General features: G+C 45.3%; 2 protein-coding genes across 3 annotated transcripts in view; one reads left to right on the forward strand and one right to left on the reverse strand.

The window, feature by feature from the left end:
- LOC128305654 (epidermal growth factor receptor) overlaps positions 1 to 4,551 on the forward strand; it is a 92,089-nt gene extending 87,538 nt beyond the window's left edge. For both annotated transcript variants that reach the window (XM_053043221.1, XM_053043220.1), the window contains exon 7: positions 70 to 4,551. In XM_053043221.1, coding sequence (XP_052899181.1) covers positions 70 to 2,507 — 2,438 coding nt within the window. In that variant the 3' untranslated portion in view covers positions 2,508 to 4,551. The remainder of the gene's footprint in view (positions 1 to 69) is intronic.
- A 1,568-nt stretch (positions 4,552 to 6,119) lies between these two features.
- Positions 6,120 to 17,333, reverse strand: part of LOC128300469 (paired box pox-neuro protein) — a 28,247-nt gene continuing 17,033 nt past the window's right edge. Inside the window, exons 5-7 of the mRNA XM_053036534.1 lie at positions 11,071 to 11,263; positions 6,586 to 7,427; positions 6,120 to 6,503 (exon numbers count right to left, since the gene is read on the reverse strand). Of these exons, the coding sequence (XP_052892494.1) occupies positions 6,120 to 6,503; positions 6,586 to 7,427; positions 11,071 to 11,263 (1,419 nt within the window). The remainder of the gene's footprint in view (positions 6,504 to 6,585; positions 7,428 to 11,070; positions 11,264 to 17,333) is intronic.

Raw genomic sequence — 17,333 nt, forward strand, 5'->3', positions numbered from 1 at the left:
GCCAGAGGTTCTCGTTGTTCACATTCGAAGTGGAGTAGAGCTAACGAATTCTTTCTTTCTTCTGCGCAGATGGGTACTACAGCGATTCCGTACTGCAGGAGGAAGGCCCACTAAAGCAGCTGTCCGGCAAGGCCGTGTGTCGCAAGTGTCATCCACGCTGCAAGAAATGCACCGGGTACGGGTTCCACGAACAGTTCTGCCAGGAATGTACCGGCTACAAGAAGGGTGAACAGTGTGAAGACGAATGTCCACAGGATTACCACGCGAACGAGGAAACGCGCGTCTGTGTGCCCTGCCATCAGGAATGTCGCGGCTGCCACGGACTCGGTGCCGATCACTGCGACGAGTGTCGCAATCTGAAACTCTTCGAAGGTGACCCGTACGATAACTCGACCGCGTTTACCTGCGTCTCGAACTGCCCGGCATCGCATCCTTACAAACGCTTCCCACAGGAAGCGGGTAAACTTGGCCCGTACTGCTCGGCGGACTCACTGCAGAGTGGGCTACGAATTGAGCCACAGACGCAGGTTAAGATTGTGATGGGCAGTGTGGTGGTGCTGGTGCTTGTATGCATAGTGTTCGGAATAGTATTCGTCCTGTTTAGCCGTCACAAGAACAAGAAGGATGCCGTCAAGATGACGATGGCGCTGGCTGGATGTGAAGATTCGGAACCACTGCGTCCGTCCAACGTTGGTCCAAACCTGACGAAATTGCGCATCATTAAAGAGGCTGAGATTCGACGCGGAGGTGTACTGGGTATGGGAGCATTCGGACGGGTGTTCAAGGGTGTCTGGATGCCGGAGGGCGAGAGTGTGAAGATTCCGGTCGCGATAAAGGTACTGATGGAGATGTCCGGTTCGGAGTCGAGCAAGGAGTTCCTGGAGGAAGCCTACATCATGGCGTCAGTGGAGCATCCGAACTTGCTGAAGCTGTTGGCAGTCTGTATGACCTCACAAATGATGCTGATCACGCAGCTGATGCCACTCGGTTGTTTGCTGGACTACGTGCGCAACAACAAGGACAAGATTGGTTCCAAGGCTCTGCTCAACTGGTCCACACAGATCGCTCGCGGTATGGCCTATCTGGAGGAGCGCCGTCTGGTGCATCGTGATCTTGCCGCTCGTAACGTACTGGTTCAAACTCCGTCGTGTGTCAAAATTACCGATTTCGGTCTGGCGAAGCTGTTGGACTTCGATTCCGATGAGTACCGAGCGGCTGGCGGTAAGATGCCTATCAAGTGGCTGGCCCTCGAATGCATCCGGCATCGTGTGTTCACGAGCAAGAGCGACGTGTGGGCGTTTGGTGTAACGATTTGGGAGCTGCTCACGTACGGTGCCCGGCCGTACGAGAATGTGCCCGCCAAGGACGTCCCGGAGCTGATCGAAATTGGACACAAACTGCCGCAGCCCGACATTTGCTCGCTGGACGTGTACTGTATTCTGCTTTCCTGCTGGGTGCTTGATGCTGATGCGAGACCCACGTTCAAGCAGCTGGCCGAAACGTTCGCCGATAAGGCACGCGATCCGGGCCGGTATCTCATGATCCCGGGTGATAAGTTTATGCGACTGCCCTCGTACACCAACCAGGACGAGAAGGATCTGATACGTACGCTGGCGCCGGTCGCGATGGCTGCGGCTGCGGCCGCTGCCTCAACCGTCGATGTGCCCAGCACGATTGCGGAGACGGACGAGTACCTGCAGCCGAAAACGAGACCCTCGATCATGTTACCGGGACCGTCGGCGGTTGATCCGTCCGATGAGGTACCAAAGTCACTGCGTTACTGCAAGGATCCGCTCAAGCCGGACGACGAAACGGACGGCAACGGTAAGGAGGTCGGTGTCGGTGGCATCCGACTGAACCTGCCGCTGGACGAAGATGATTACCTGATGCCAACTTGCCAAAGCCAAAACCAGTCCACGCCGGGCTACATGGATCTGATCGGTGTGCCGGCGAGCGTTGACAACCCGGAGTACTTGATGGGTTCGACGCCAGCCATTGCTGGAATTGCCCACGGTTCCATGGGACCCCATACGCCACCACCAAACTCTCCGCACGGGTTGCCAATACAAACCACCACCCAACACTCCCAGATTCAACCGCAACCCATACAGCAACCGCTGCAGGTACTTCAACATCAGTACCAACAGCAGCTGCAGCAACAGCAGCAGCAGCAACAACAGCAGCAACAGTTGCAGCACCACCATCAACAGCAACTGTCCCAATCGTCGCACCACTCTTCCTCCTCCAACGGGCCCAACCCGTCCGTCAGCCATACACCTTCCCTCAGTAACGCTAGCAGCAGTGTCGGCCTGAAACCGTCCGACTCCATCATCCAGATGCAAACGGCGGGTGCGGGTCTGCACCAGCAGCAATCATTACCACCGACGCAAACGATCGGCATTCCACTGTCACCGACGGAAACGGAAGCGACCTCCTCCGAGCACGAATACTACAACGATCTGCAACGCGAGCTGATTCCGTTGCATCGCAACGAAACGACTGTTTAATTCTGGCCTGCCAGAATGCAACGCTAACTTGCCACAGGACTGAAGAATGCCTCCAATGCCGTTTTAGCCCGTACAACGAAGTCCGCGAAAGTCTGCCGGAGGCGAGTTGGTGGATTGTTTTATGTGTAAAGTTTTATAGGTTTTTTTTTAAATAGGTGTTTAGCCGTAGAAACTAGCGACCGCATGTGCCTTTAGGGTGGGAGAAGTGGAAATCGTATCCAAACGTGTATCAGATCTGAGCTGATACGCGTTGCATTTAGGGAACGTTCTAGGCGGGATGTACATAAAGAGATACTGACAAATATCATATAGCTATTACGGTGTATAAGCATAACAGTAAGCAACGAGTTAGGTAAATACTGCGTAAGACGGTACTTAAGCCCATCAGGCAGAAAGGCAAGAGATACACGTACATAGTTAGACATATAAAACCGATACGAACGTAGTACAATACGAGTGCAGCAATCGCTGAGTGTGGTCCAAAACGTACGAAGTGAAGGAGTGGAACAATAGTGCTTACAACACAACACAACACCAATCCGTCAAACCGTTTGCTGCCATGTGAATCACAAACAAACTCTCGGACATCTGGAAATGCGAGATGCGGCAACGTAAGCCGCAAGGGAAGCGATATAGACAAAACGATCATATGCCGTGCTCGATGATGCCCCCGATGAAGAGATGATTTTATTTCATTGGAATACCTGTGATACTACTTTTAAATTTTGTACTTTTACAAACTTCGTTTTTTTTTTAATCGTATAAGCTCTCGTGAGCTCTCGATCGATGGTGTTGGTCGGGTAGGATGAGAGCAAAGAGACATTCGTCGGTGTGTACGGGCACTTGATCAGCAGTTGAACTACAAAAACCAATCACTAGTAACTATTGAAATGCAATGAATAGATTTCCTTTTAGCGCAAAGTGGACCAAAATTCTGCAATGTTTTACAAAATGGGATGGGGAAGAGTTAGACCGGGAAGCGCTAACATTTAACAATACTTATCTGCCACTAGCGGGTCCCAACCGTTTGTCCCACCCCACGTGCTTGCCTGCATGCGAATGCTACTTAAAACAGGGTGATGATGGACAGGGATGGCTTCTGCTGAAGAGCCCATCCATCCATCATCGCCGTACGTTCCGCTTAGTGTACTTTTTTACGTTTTACTTCGAGGCATAAGTAGTCCTCCCTCACTGTGTAACTCCTCTTTTGCCAGCTGTAGCAATAGCAAGAAACGGAGCAAAGCAAGAAAAACATATGGCTGCGTACTATTAGTGTTATTACCTTGAGGTAGTTTCGATTGTATTTAGGGGCAAAGAGTATCTTCGATTGTACATATATAAAAGCGCATCCAATTCGTATTGGGCGCAACTGGGAATCGATCGAATAAACAGTTCTTAATGTTGCGTATCCTTTTGGGAAACAAAACAATGTACATAGAGCTCTAGAATCAGTGACTAGCATGGGGTGTTTGTTAGGTTGATCGAATATGGAATAGAGCTCAGTTTTAGACCGATGCTCGTATAAGTGAAGGGGTTTTAATTGTAAAGTGTAAAACAAAAACATGTCGAATGCCAGGCACGCTTCAACAATTCCACCACACAAACAAACAGAAGGCTGAATAGCGTGGCTGTGCCCAGCGAGATGTTGCCTCCATCGCAGAGACTGAGGCAGACGAACAACGAAAGCAATAGATCGAGAAAGAGAGTCAAAAACACAACGAAAGCAATAACTTAACGTCCATTCCTAGGCAGTTTTTGGCAACTTTTGCGAACTCCACTCCATAGAAACGTAAACAACGATAGACACGTATACTATTACGAAATCGTGCCATTGTGAAGTCTTCGTTTGCACGTTTGCTGGATATTAGTGATATAAGAAGCTGCTCAGTCCACTGCTATCGCGGGTGTAGTACACGCAACGGTTGGGCAACAGTTAAGGACACAGCCGCGTTATGCAACCTTCCATTCTAGATGTGGTTTTGTTAAGCGAAATGTATCGAGGGATCCTTACTTGTTGACAGTTTTAAATTATACGTATTTTAAAATAATAATAACCAGCGTGTTGATTTTCTTTAGTGTAATGGAAAGAAATGTGCGGTCTTTGTCCTTCTCTTCATGATCTGCTTTTGGTGGAGATTATGGTGTAAACTGTTCGCTCAGTTTATGTGTCAGCCACGGTTCTTTCGATCAGCCGAATTCTTATGAACATATTGATCAGTGAAGGTAATCGTAATTACATCATCATATATAAGCAAGCGACATAGAGACTGGGAACGTTACCAATCACTCTTCTGTCTATAACTAAATTGTTCACTTCATTCGTTTTCTTTATTGATTATATTACGCAAATGGTCAAACTAAGCGTATGTTTTGGCATGCACATCTCTCTTTATGTACAGAAACCTCATTTAATAGCAGTTAGGTAATCTAACAATTTAAAAATTCAAGTGATAAGTTAAAATTTCATTGTTTTTTCGGAGGAAAAACATTGGTTGTGTGTATTGGTTGCAACCTTGTGTGCTACCATTTTTCACCTTGCATACAAAGCACGATGGCTGCGTGCAACGGCTGCGTCCGACGTGCAGTTCAGTACGCAGCCAAATTTTTCCGTTTGCATTGAAACCCGATTATCCGTGGGAATCGTAAAAGAAAAAGTTAAAATTTATGTATTTTCTTACTCAATTTTACGTAATTTAAGTACTTCTCTACGAATTTCTATTGTATTTGTTTAAAAATCGTGTGTCCATCTTGAGGTGGTTAATTATCCAAATCTATTATGTCACATTTTTTTTAACTCAAGAGACGGTTTAAATGAAGAAACGTTGAGATTTCTTCTCAGGCTTTATATCAGTCTTTATAACATGTTTCTGGCCAAATGCGTGAATTCGTAGTTAATTAAGGTTAAATTTGAAGCAATCGCTGTTTGCTTGATAGATTGGTCCTAACTGATATCGTGGGTCACTTCAGCCTTACGAGTTGTGTTTTCGACCTGTCTAGTATTCAACATGTCTACTAGTTTCAAATTTGCTCTTTTATATACACATTTAAAACTCTAAATAAGACTCAAAACAACTAAGAAGTAACCAACACAGAACGAAAAAGCCAATTGTCATCAACACGCCAATCGAAGTACCAAAAATAAGTTCAACTTTTTCACTTAGAGACACAATCAGTTTATTGCTTTGCTAAACAGTACAATAATTATACAGCTTTCGACGGGTGTAAGTGTGTAAATGAAGTGTACGTGTATGTGTGTGCACGTGTCTGCTTATCTTACAGATAACTAAACCCTAAAAAACAATCAATACCTAATCGATGGTTAATAAATTAACTTACACTACAAACAATTGCATTTATCTTCACGTCGTTCTAACAAATACTTCCTACTATTGCTACCAAGCAACGGATCTTTACTAACTCTCTGGAATCTGAAGTAAGTATCGATTCCTTTCTGTGGAAGAGCAAAAGTAAACTTTTTTTCCGTTGTTGGTGCGCAAAACTTCACTGGTGTTGTTTTGTCTCCCTAGCTTGTGGTATTTACAATATGCATCATTTTCTCCAACCTTTTTACACTTAACAGAGCCACGTGGTTCTACTCCCTTCGAACAGGAGTTAATCACAAATTTCAATGTTGATGCTATTCTCACTATTGGTATCGGTGAGCTTGGAGCGTACCACCGCCGAAACGATACTGCAGCCTTCCGAGTCCTCCCCGACTGACTGTGGCGATGAGGACGAACGGTAGTCGGAGGACGATTTACAGCGCACCGCAGTGACCGGCGTGGCAGAAGGTGACGGACACGACTTGGACGGTGACACCGACGGTGAGCAGTGGTAGTGGTATTTGTCATCGAGCAGCGAATCCGTCTGTACCTTGCCGGAAGCATCCGAAACGCAGGTGATGGTAACTCGATCGTCGATCTTCTGTTTTTTGCTTTCGGGCTTCTTCAGCAGCTCCTCGATGGAGTACGGATTGCGTTTCTTCGAGATGGACGTCTGCAATATGGGTAAAATGGGAAGACATGCTTAGAATGGAGTTGGCGAGTTTTTAACCTACTGGAAAGGAAGATCAACTCACCCTCAGATCGTCGTGATTGTCCGAAGAGTCATCACTGTTAACGTCGGTGATTTGTACCGGCGAGGACGAGGCATTCGAAGCAGTCGTGTCACTACGCAAGCTTGGATCAATTTGACCCTGGAATGCGGCACCGCCCCCGAAAGGATTGCCGTACGTGAAGTATCCATGGGGAAAGGCGGCTGCGGCTGCTGCTGCGGCTGCTGCAGCCGCCGCCGCTGCTGCCGATGTAGCACTGGACGGATCTGCGCTCGATGCGTGCTGTCCCACGCCACGGTTCGCCGCGTAGAACAGGCTCGTGTTCCAGATCCAGTGTTTCGGCAGGTATGGCATCTGAGCGGTGGCGGGCGCAATCGATGACACCGGTGTGCCGCTGGTCGGTGTGGAGCGGGTGGAGGACGAAGGTTCACTCTTGGAGTCGGCCCCTTTCGGAGAGCTAAGGTCGGGCATGCTGACGGAGGGCATCGATTTACCGAGATGGTGATGGTGTGGATGTCCCGCCGCTAGGGGTTGCGTTTGATGGGGTGACGATTGCTGGTGATGGTGTTCGGTGGATTTGGTGTTTCCGGTCGGTGGGAGACTTTCGTGCTGAATGATGTTGACAGCCGCCGTTCTTTGCACCATTGGTGCCGGTGCCCCCGGGGGCGAACCGTACGGAGAGTGGTGGTGGGGCATGTTGGGGTGTTTTGGGGTGTGGTCCGGGGAAACTCCGGCCATACTGTACCGGTACTGGTTGAGCAGGGCTTGATGTTGCTCGAGCGTTTGACTGTACAGAGGGTGAGATGACATCGCTTTGGACTGCATATAGGCGGCGGACGAGTGGGAAGACTCGCGGAGCATTTGTTCTGCAAGAAAAGATATCAGAAAAAATGATTGTTATTAAACAAGATTTATAAACTCTATTCATTTAGTCTCAGTACTAGAGAAATGCATAAAATACGAGCTAAGAACTTCAATAAGAACTCCAAAACATACTCCTCATAATATTCTATAATTCAACTTAAAGTTGCCCATAGCCCACTTAGATCACTAATGCAAATATCTGATCAGGGAAGTCAAAGTGTAAACTTCTCTATTTTTTGCACAAGCCTCAGAAACACTCCATGGCTTCCGATAGAGCTAACGGAAAAAAAATAAAAAGTGCCTCAAAGGCTTCTTTTACTTTACTGAGGAACAATCTCTAAAGAATCCTCCCAAAAAAAACTTGAAATACAACAAGAACACGTTAGCACAACGGTTAGCACAACGCATATTCCACGCAACAGTCAGCATAACGCATGTTCAGCATAAAAGTTAGCGTAACGGATATTCCTACAGCCATGACAGACAGACAAATCATAGACAGATCGCGTTTCGTGAGCAGATTTCGCCGTAGCGTAAACAACTTCCCTTGGCTAGACGATAGATCGAACAAAGAGCATAATCTCGTTGACACCAAGAGAGCTGACAACGCGCTTTCAACATAAACATCCGTTCCCACGATCAACCGTCATTCACGCGAAATGAAACAAAGACGACACAGTTCTAGTTGAGCGTTCAGACGACACAGTTCTAGTTAGGCATTCAAGCAATGCAGGTCTAGTGGGAAACCCACTCGGTTAAGTTTAGTTTTAAGTTTTAGTAAATAAAAATATTTTTGATGACCAAAGCGATCATTTAAAAATTAACTAACAATTTAAATAATTTGTGTCACTAATAACCTTTTCACTATTTGCTCTACCTTAACAAGAATCTTAGGACTTAAATTTTAAAACATTTTTTTCGCTACATACCTTTACCATAACATACGGACTTTTTTGATATTTTTTATTGACAAAAATGAAAATTTTTGAAAATCAACTGAAAAAACTAAATCCCTTGGATAAACGAAACGCTTTAAACAAAAATATTTAGGTGTAACAACCTGTTTTGTCCACCATGAAAACGAATCCCAGTTCGTCCTTGAAATATTTTATTCATCCCTTCCCTAAACACCTTACAACCCGGTGGCGTTTGATCCCTAATCTTTCCTGGTATATAATTTTGATTTTCTCAAAATCTAAACACACTCCCCATGCAGAAAAACAAAAATCCTTCCATAGCAGCGAAAATTGTCTCGGAAGCAACACCTCAAAGCGCACCATATCCACACCTTTGCCTAACGACAGGTTACCGGTACAGCCGCCCATTCATTCCGTCTGGCACCTTGAGACGCATGATGTGGCTGGAATTTACATAAAAATCATGATGAAAGGATATCTGTGTGCGCACACCCGATTCTGCGCCTTCTTTTCGCACTCTCGCGCACTTGAATGCGCCTCGCCGGACGGAGAAGCTCCAACGCGCCATCCACAGCTGTTTATTTGCCGTGCTTTCCTTTCGGCGTTCGTTTCCAGTGCCAAACGGTGTAAGACAATCCACACAAGAAAGAGTGTAAAGTGAAGAAACACGCCTCAAACGCTCCCTTCGCAAACCAAACAACGGTCAAACGGTGCGATCGGTAGGGCTCAATTAGGAAGCTTACTTCCGAAAACGTTGTTCTGTGTTCGTTTCGTTGCCTCTCGGGAACACCGACCGGGGACGGGTTGTATTGCTTCCGAGTAGTGATTAAGTGACCTAATAAAGTGCGCAATCTACAATCGCAACACGGCCGGGACGTAACGCGTTGTACACCGACCGCCCTGCGCCCGTGATCAGACTGACCGACTGACTGATTGTCTGTCAAGAGGCCTCTCATTACCGGTTCATATCGCGGTGCAATTATCAAATTGCATCCAGCAGTGATCGCGCACTCGGCTGTGTCTGCACAGCTGAAGACGCTCCAGCCAACGATCCTGCGAACGATCGCTACCAATTTGAAAGCAAAAGGATGAAATTACCCTCCAGGACGAATAACACACAACTCCCTCTCGTCGCAGCTCCGTGCGCAAGTTCATCTGGCGCAATGGGAGGGAAAACTGTGGTAAAAGTGTACTCATTGAATGATTACATTCTCCGCACTTACGTACGTACTCATTATCGTGCTGACGGTAATGCATCGTACACGACCGACGGTACCCATCGCAAAAGGACTCGTGCGAAAGGCGCGCACGCTTTCCCCTTCAGGGCGTAAGTGAACGCAAAAGTACACACCAATTGCGGACCTCTGCGCCCATTACTCTCATACACACGCCCGAGATGGCGTGTGCTGCGTAAGGACACCTTTCGGGTGCCGTAAGTAACGTTTCTTAAGTGAAATAAGCGCATGATCATCATGATCATGCCGGCGTTGATGATGATGATGTCTGCGTTAATGGACTGTTTTGAAAAATGACTAACAGGGAAGCTTCTTCCAGTCACTAAGAACCTTCCCCCCAAAAGAAAACACAAGGGCTGCAGGATAAATTATGCAAATTTAATTAACTACAAAAAAACAGCGCACAAACATACACTGCTAATAGGCCGCTTAATGTCAACAAATTTGTCATCCCGAAGGTACTGCAGTGCATGCTCACACGCCACGCAGCCGGTTGTGGCAAATATTCAGGCAAACGGTCTGAACTGGTGGTCTCGTGGTCGTGTGATAATGTTGTTAAAATTACGATCCCACTGATCGTAGCTGATAAGAGCGTAATGAGCAAATTAAGTGATGGGTTTTCGCACCACAAATTAGTAAAGCTGTCAAAGCTGTGTTGAAGCTTGCGCGGACTTCGCACAGCTTGTCAACGATCAATCAAGTGGGGAGTTGCTTTCACTCGCTGCAAGGTGACAGCAGCAAGCGTCGGTTAAGACTGAACAAATTTGTAATGAGAGCAACTGGGTACCGCGTACCATTTGAGGGAGATTTTTTAAAACGATCTTTTCGAAAGTGGTTTAGGTAAGCGATCAATCATTATCGACGACCTTAAAAATTGATTTCATCTTTGCTTGAGAGCGTGGGAAGTGACGGAACTATAGACGTTATACATACTTCTTCTTAGATATCGTTTCTAATTTAATGAACTAAACCTCAATTATAACTATTTAATTAACCCAAGTTTAAGTTTGAGGTAGAGGGTGTATTTTACAGATTTTACATGAGTTCAGGTGGTTAAACACTTCAATTACATCTTCAATATATGAAAAATACGTCATGGTTTAAAAATTTCTGATATATTGATTCGCAACATCCTTCATATTCTGAAATATCCTAAGCTCTTTGTTTGATAAAGTACTCCAAACAATCCATATTTAGTTAGCCGTTATGAAAACTGAAAATACCTTGGAAAATGAGGTATCTCTGAGGTCTATAACATATAATTCTAAAGTATATCCAGAGATATGCAAGGACCTTAAGCAAAACATGTTGATCGAGGTAGATCTCTCAGGTTGCCCTTGACTGTTTGGATTTGTATCTTTGTTTTCCCTGCATCGCCGTTCGTTAAACAACTTTGTAACCTTTACGTGCCCGATAATCACCATCGACAAATTGGCCACTTCACACCCTCCGGATGCAACAAAAGTGCCAGTCGACACCGTAACCGTACTTACCATTCGAAGTCATATCGTCCGTCCACATGCCGCCGTTCCGCAGTATCCGGTTCACCGAGCTCACCGAGGGTATCGTGTTGGGGTCACATATCCGCTGGGAAAGCAGCTGATCCCGGATCTCCCAGGCAAACATGCCCGGATTTTCCTGCTTGAAGCGTAGAATTTTCTTCACCACTGTCGGCGTTGCCACTTGCTGTAAAGGCAGTAATAGAAACAACACCATCCTTAGTAATGGGTACCAGTTAAGGGGTAGAAAATTGCTACATGCATCGAGTGTTCGGTAATAAACGCCACCAGCCTTGCCGCCCGGACTGTGGCTTTGGAACGATGCATCGGCGGCGTATCGTATGGTCATTTAGTATATTACCATCATAAATTTGTGCTCTCTCAACGCCTTATCAGCGACTGGCAAAAACAAAACCCCTCTTCGCAACCGGGTGCTCGGGGGTGTCCGGGAACCCATCGGCAGTTTGCACTCCATTATGTAAATCATAAGCATGTAGCAACCATATCGTACTCGACCGCGAAATTGCACCAATAAATTGTACTTTGTCGCATTTGTGTTAGTAATTTGTCGTTGCGATGCCGTGTAAGACGGCTCCTTCTTCGCTGTGAAACCATCAATCATAAGCTTCAATTATAAATCTACGCCTTTAATGCTATTACGTGCCGAAAAGGTGAGTTCTGTTGCTGGAACTGCTGCGACTAAAAACAGAAAAACACCGTCATCAAATGCTTATTTTCTAGCAGTAGTTTACGGGTGGGGGTTCCACCAGGTAGAAGAATTTATAGTCCCCGAAAAAGAAAAGCCCTCGACGATGGATAATCAACACCATGCATCATCGGACCGAACCGTTCACTCTGCCGACCGGACGTTATAAATCGCTCCGTTTTACGAGATTGGCAACAGGGCGAAGCGAACTTTATTGTCGGGAAAATTGAAACAAGCCGAAACAATAAGCACGAAGGAAACCGCTCGATTGAGTTGATAAGAAGCTAAGGTTTACGCTCGGAGTATAATTAGTAACCTCTGGAAAACCCTTCTTTAAAACCCCTCCAAAAGTATGATCGTTTGCTAGAAAAAAAAAAACCATTTACGACCGATTTACCTCTACGAGGAACATTTCATGGATCCAATTGTAATTTACGCCAATCGGATCCGACTTTCGGGAACGAAACGACTTCCAATACCGGAACAGGGCTTTTAATCGTTATCAAATGCCTAAAAATAGCCCGTCGAATGCAATCGGTAATCGGTTCCCCCCGGAGAGGAAGTTCACCAAGTCAATGCTTCCGACAAGGATACACAAAGACGGTGGGCCAAAGACTTCTTTAGGAAGTATTTCCAATGGTGCTCACAATCACGGAGATAAGCAAAATTCCGATTTTCATTACGGGTATCCATCAGGATAGGACAATTCCTTGAAACGTCGTCCAGGAAAGAATCGTTAAAAATACAACGCGATCCTTCCCTATTCCCTAACGGGTAGTTTATTGGTTTTGATATGAAACGCACTACACAGAGTGCTCAAAAGAGGCAGGTAGTATATATTTCACCACCCCATTACAATTAGCGTACACGCTGCTCAGTATGAAGCTTTGATTGCATAAGGTTAACTACTCGCAAAAACATATCTTTAATAGGACGCTTAGTTGTCGCTCCGCATCAAGTGGGCGATTAATTTGAATTGAGTTGCAACACCACCTTCTGTATGCAAATGTAGAGTGGCAATAATTTTAATTGCAAACTTATTGTTTCATTACTGCGAGTGTGTTGTTACCTTCGTCCTGTTTTATTGCACACCCTTGTACAGCTTGCAACATTCGCCGCACATTCGTCTGGGAATGCAGAATGTGCCGTTCTATTCGATCGCAATCGATCTACGATTCGATCAGGGTCACTCCTGGGCTAGAGTTACCACCCTTCAGCCCTATCTTGGCGTTGGTTCACCTTGACGCGATTCGATGTCGTAAAATGGAATAATCGACACGTCCGTTTTGCCGATGCCCGATGTGGCACGGGTGTGTGTATTTACATGCATATTTTGTAACGTTCTACCATGCCCCTACGGTGTAGCTCCACACCACGAAGAATGCAAAGATTTGTCGGAAAACAGTGAAAATTATTTTATGATTGACCATTACCGAGTCCGAAGGTGGGTTCGGTATCGGAACGCCACAGCCATCGTGCCGGGATGGTTCGCGTCTATGCATATTTTACAAGATTATTAACACCTTCAGCCGGGCGTTTTGGCGTGAGATTCGTGCAGCTGATCGACCGGGTTGAACGTTTATGGTCGCACCGCCGCACCGCGATCATTATATTGCACGGCAATGCCCGGGCCATGGCGCTGGGCGATGATAGTATATCATTTGTTATGGGCTAAACCATAATCGGCAAGGCACTGGGTTTACGATTTTATCAACATCAATGTAAGCTATGATTTTTGTCCGAACAGCATCGCGACACGAGACTGTCAGACAGAATTACACTGAATTCATTAGAAAAGTTAGCCAATGAGGCAGCAAATGGCATGGAGGAGCAGAACATGTTGTGCAGTCGTGGAGAAACTGTGGCATTTTCTTCTTTCTTACATCTACAATTCGATAAAATGAATAATATTTCATATTTATTATGGTACAAAGGGTTTCTATTTAGAAGAGAATCGATATTATGAAAAGATAATCTAGTTTAGTTATCATTTGGCATTAATTAAAGTTTCTTAATTTTGACCATTCTTCTTGGCAACTTATCTGTTTCTTTCTCTTAGTTACGTAATTTGAATAATTTATGCTCCGATTACTGTGTCCAGTGGAGATTACAGGGTTTTCGAATTCAAGTGACAAAGTTGTAACATTTTTTAGGATTTTGTTCAAGTTGAATTAGAACATGTAGTGGAAGGTCTGGAATCCTTCGAACATTCTCTTGTCAAAAATAATTGGGTCCTGCTCAAAATGAAATTATTACTGTGCAATTTTAAAGCATCTTCAGCAAGACGCATTCACCATATCAGTCAACTTTACACTATTTAAACTACCTTAGAAAAAACAGTAGAATCGTAGAAAGTTTCGACGACTATCTCAACAATTTACGGGGCAACTTGAACTGAATCCAAACATTAGTTAAACTTTAGCATATGGACTCGAAATATGATAAGCATTTTCGGCGTGCTAAACCAAACAGGTCAACTTTAATTCCATGTTTTTTTCTATTAATACTTCAATGCTAATATACCATATTTACCAAGAAACCTAAACGGATTTAGATATATTTACTGTGTTTCCAGTCAAATATTATCTTTTAGCTAAACAAATAACTGTTTGACTTATGTCTTACAACAGTTTGAGTTTTGTTAGCGAATTATGACGCTACTTTTATGAGAAACAACAGAAGCACAACGATATCGCCACAACGAAGAATAGCACCAGGTGAAAGAAATCTTTTATTTCAATGACTTCATTCAACCTCCACATCGAGCACGAAACTCCAGCTCAAACTCCTTGAGAAAAAAGGAGGAGTTATGCTCAGCATAAAGACACCAGCAAGACCGCCAACTCCGCCAAAGAAGAACTCGCGCGAGCTCAACCCACTGGGTGGATGCTGGCGCGTTGTCACTGCGCCTGTCCCTTTCTACAGCTACAGCACAACCGGATCCGGTGGGAAAATCGTGCTCCCCCTTTTCAAACACCTTAGCAAAACCAGAAATGGAACATGTAAACGGTATGCTACAGCAAACCCTCCATAAATCATACAACATGCTCATCGGATCGGCGATACCATCGCGTTCGGGATTCGTCCCTGTAAGGGATTTGTCTGTGCCACACATCGGAGAGTGCTACCGTGTGGTCCGGGTCCGGTGCTGGATGCTGGCCAGTGCGATTTAGTAAATTTAAATTGAATTTTATGAGTGACGCTTATCGGGCCGAAATCATCACCCGAAAGGAAAAGATGCAAGAGAAAATCGACCGCCCGGAGCCGGGAAGCCTGTCGTCGAGTATCAGCGGGATCGCGGGCAGTGTGTTCCGTTTTGTTTCCACTTTGTTGGGCCTGTTTTTCTCCCCCTCCCCGTCGTCGTTCAAAGGTACGATGGTGTGAACATGACATCGTACGACCACCGGCGTGGCAACAGCATCGCCCCGAGGACGACACAACCGGGCGATGCTGCTCCAAACTCCAACCAGCGAAAAAAAAAGTTGGGGGAAAATAACCATAGCATTAGCATAAATTAAACCGCCCCAAAATGCAGCTGTTATGTACCAGAACCGAGTGGGGAAAACCCGAGGCACACACATCAACACTTTGATTCGGTTGCATCGCAAACGTACGCACGAAAAAAAAAACTTAGTAAACCCCCAAAAGCACATCCAATTATCATTACCGTTTAATTATTTCCCGCTCCGAACAGCGAACCAACGTTGGTGCGATAAGCGTGTTGGGACAAATGTGTAGCTGGCGCAAAGCACTTGGCAAAAGCCCGGTAAAAATGAATGATTACTTTTCCGGTGATTTATAATTACTGTCCCATGGCCAGGGCTTGCCTGCCCGAAACGAACTTCATTAGTGGTGGTGTGCTGATGCCGGAGAAAATGTGACAATTTTCCCACGTCCACCCGGGGTTCATCTCCCGGTTTGGGAGGGGGCGAAGGATGTGATAAACAAACTCACATTATCAGCGGGATGTCTGCAGCGAGGTCAAACAAATCATGCCGTTGAGCACTGACTTAACGTCTTGACTGAGCGATCATCGATCCAACACAGTTTTGGGATTGATTTATCACCATGTCCTTGGATAGCTTTTCTTCAATTTTACTTAATTTTCGCTAGTTCAAAGTTCGATGATACTATCCTCAAACAGCGTTCATACGGTAGCGTGTTAAATAAATTCTAGCACATTTAGATTCATGTCAACATTATTACCCTAATCATCAATCACCTTTCCACCGGTGGCGCACGACACCCACGTTCCCGAACCCCAACACGGTGTGTAATGATGTCAATACATCCGTTCCGAAGGGTTGCACCAAATCGTATCATGGTGCCAAACAAACAGGGCACCAAAACGCTGAGATATGGTGGGTGATAAGTGGACCAATATTTCCGGTAGCACGGCCAGACGGAAAACATCTCTCGTTAAATGTGATGAGCGTTCATAACAGGCTACCTATTTGTCGAGCTGGTTTGTTAGCTGTGAATCGTAGCAATGCAAACAAATCCTTACAGCAATCTCATAACTATATTAAGTTCCATTGATATCTCTACGCTATACTTTTTTGCTTGGGGACTAGAATTTCTAGGAGATCTTGGTCTAGAATTTATTGGAGGTTTTTGGAATACTTTTATTGGAAGATAAGGACCAGATGTTTAGCTGTATGACCAGCTTAATATATTAAAAATAGAAACTGAAATAATACGGTCACTGAAATAGCTCAACAATACAATCATAGTAACCATTTGTCAGAGTCCTCTTCAACCACATTAATGCAAATTCTAATAAATCCTTTAGCACATAAACACAATATATAGCGCCATTAAGAATAACTACAATCCATTAAAAGATCCACAAAACGATCATATAATTGTACCTCAATGAACGATAAATTAAACTCACCTAAAGTTCATCAAGATGTCATAAACGTCTTCTGCAAATCGCTCTATTACATATTTCACCACAGTTCACCATATGTGAACATCGGTCACAGCTTGATAGACCCCGCTTGATAAACGAACGATCTAAGCGTGCCATTGCAATGGAGATCGTTTTTCCAACGGTCATGCCACCCCCGGTGCACTTTAACCCTGGTTTAAAAATGGAGGTTTTTAGGCCCTCCACTAGAACAGATCCTTACCCAACGGAACGCAACATGACAGTGACACATTGGTTCACATTATAAATAATTATCCTTCATTCGATTCGACGACCCGCCGGGGCTATCTCTCCATTCCGATCGGGCTTTCAATTTAGGTGCCGTAGTTTTTGTACAGTTCTCATTCCAATAAAAAAATAAAAACACGACGACCTCTATGAAAACGTGCCGAAAGCATACGCGCCGGGGTGTTGGAATGGTTGGTGGCGATCGGGGAAGGAGAATCGCCAAGTTGTTTACGACACGCAATTAGTACTGTTCCGTGCGTCCTGCGACTGACCCGTTCGGAACAGTGTTCTTCCCCGGCCGGAAGGATGGCTGGAAAGGAATCCATTTTGTTCGGGTTCCCCCTTTCTGTTTGTGCATGCCACGCCACCGAAAAGGATGTGCCACAAAGT

The sequence above is a fragment of the Anopheles moucheti genome, chromosome 3 (assembly GCF_943734755.1).
Source record: "Anopheles moucheti chromosome 3, idAnoMoucSN_F20_07, whole genome shotgun sequence".
Lineage (NCBI taxonomy): Eukaryota > Metazoa > Arthropoda > Insecta > Diptera > Culicidae > Anopheles > Anopheles moucheti.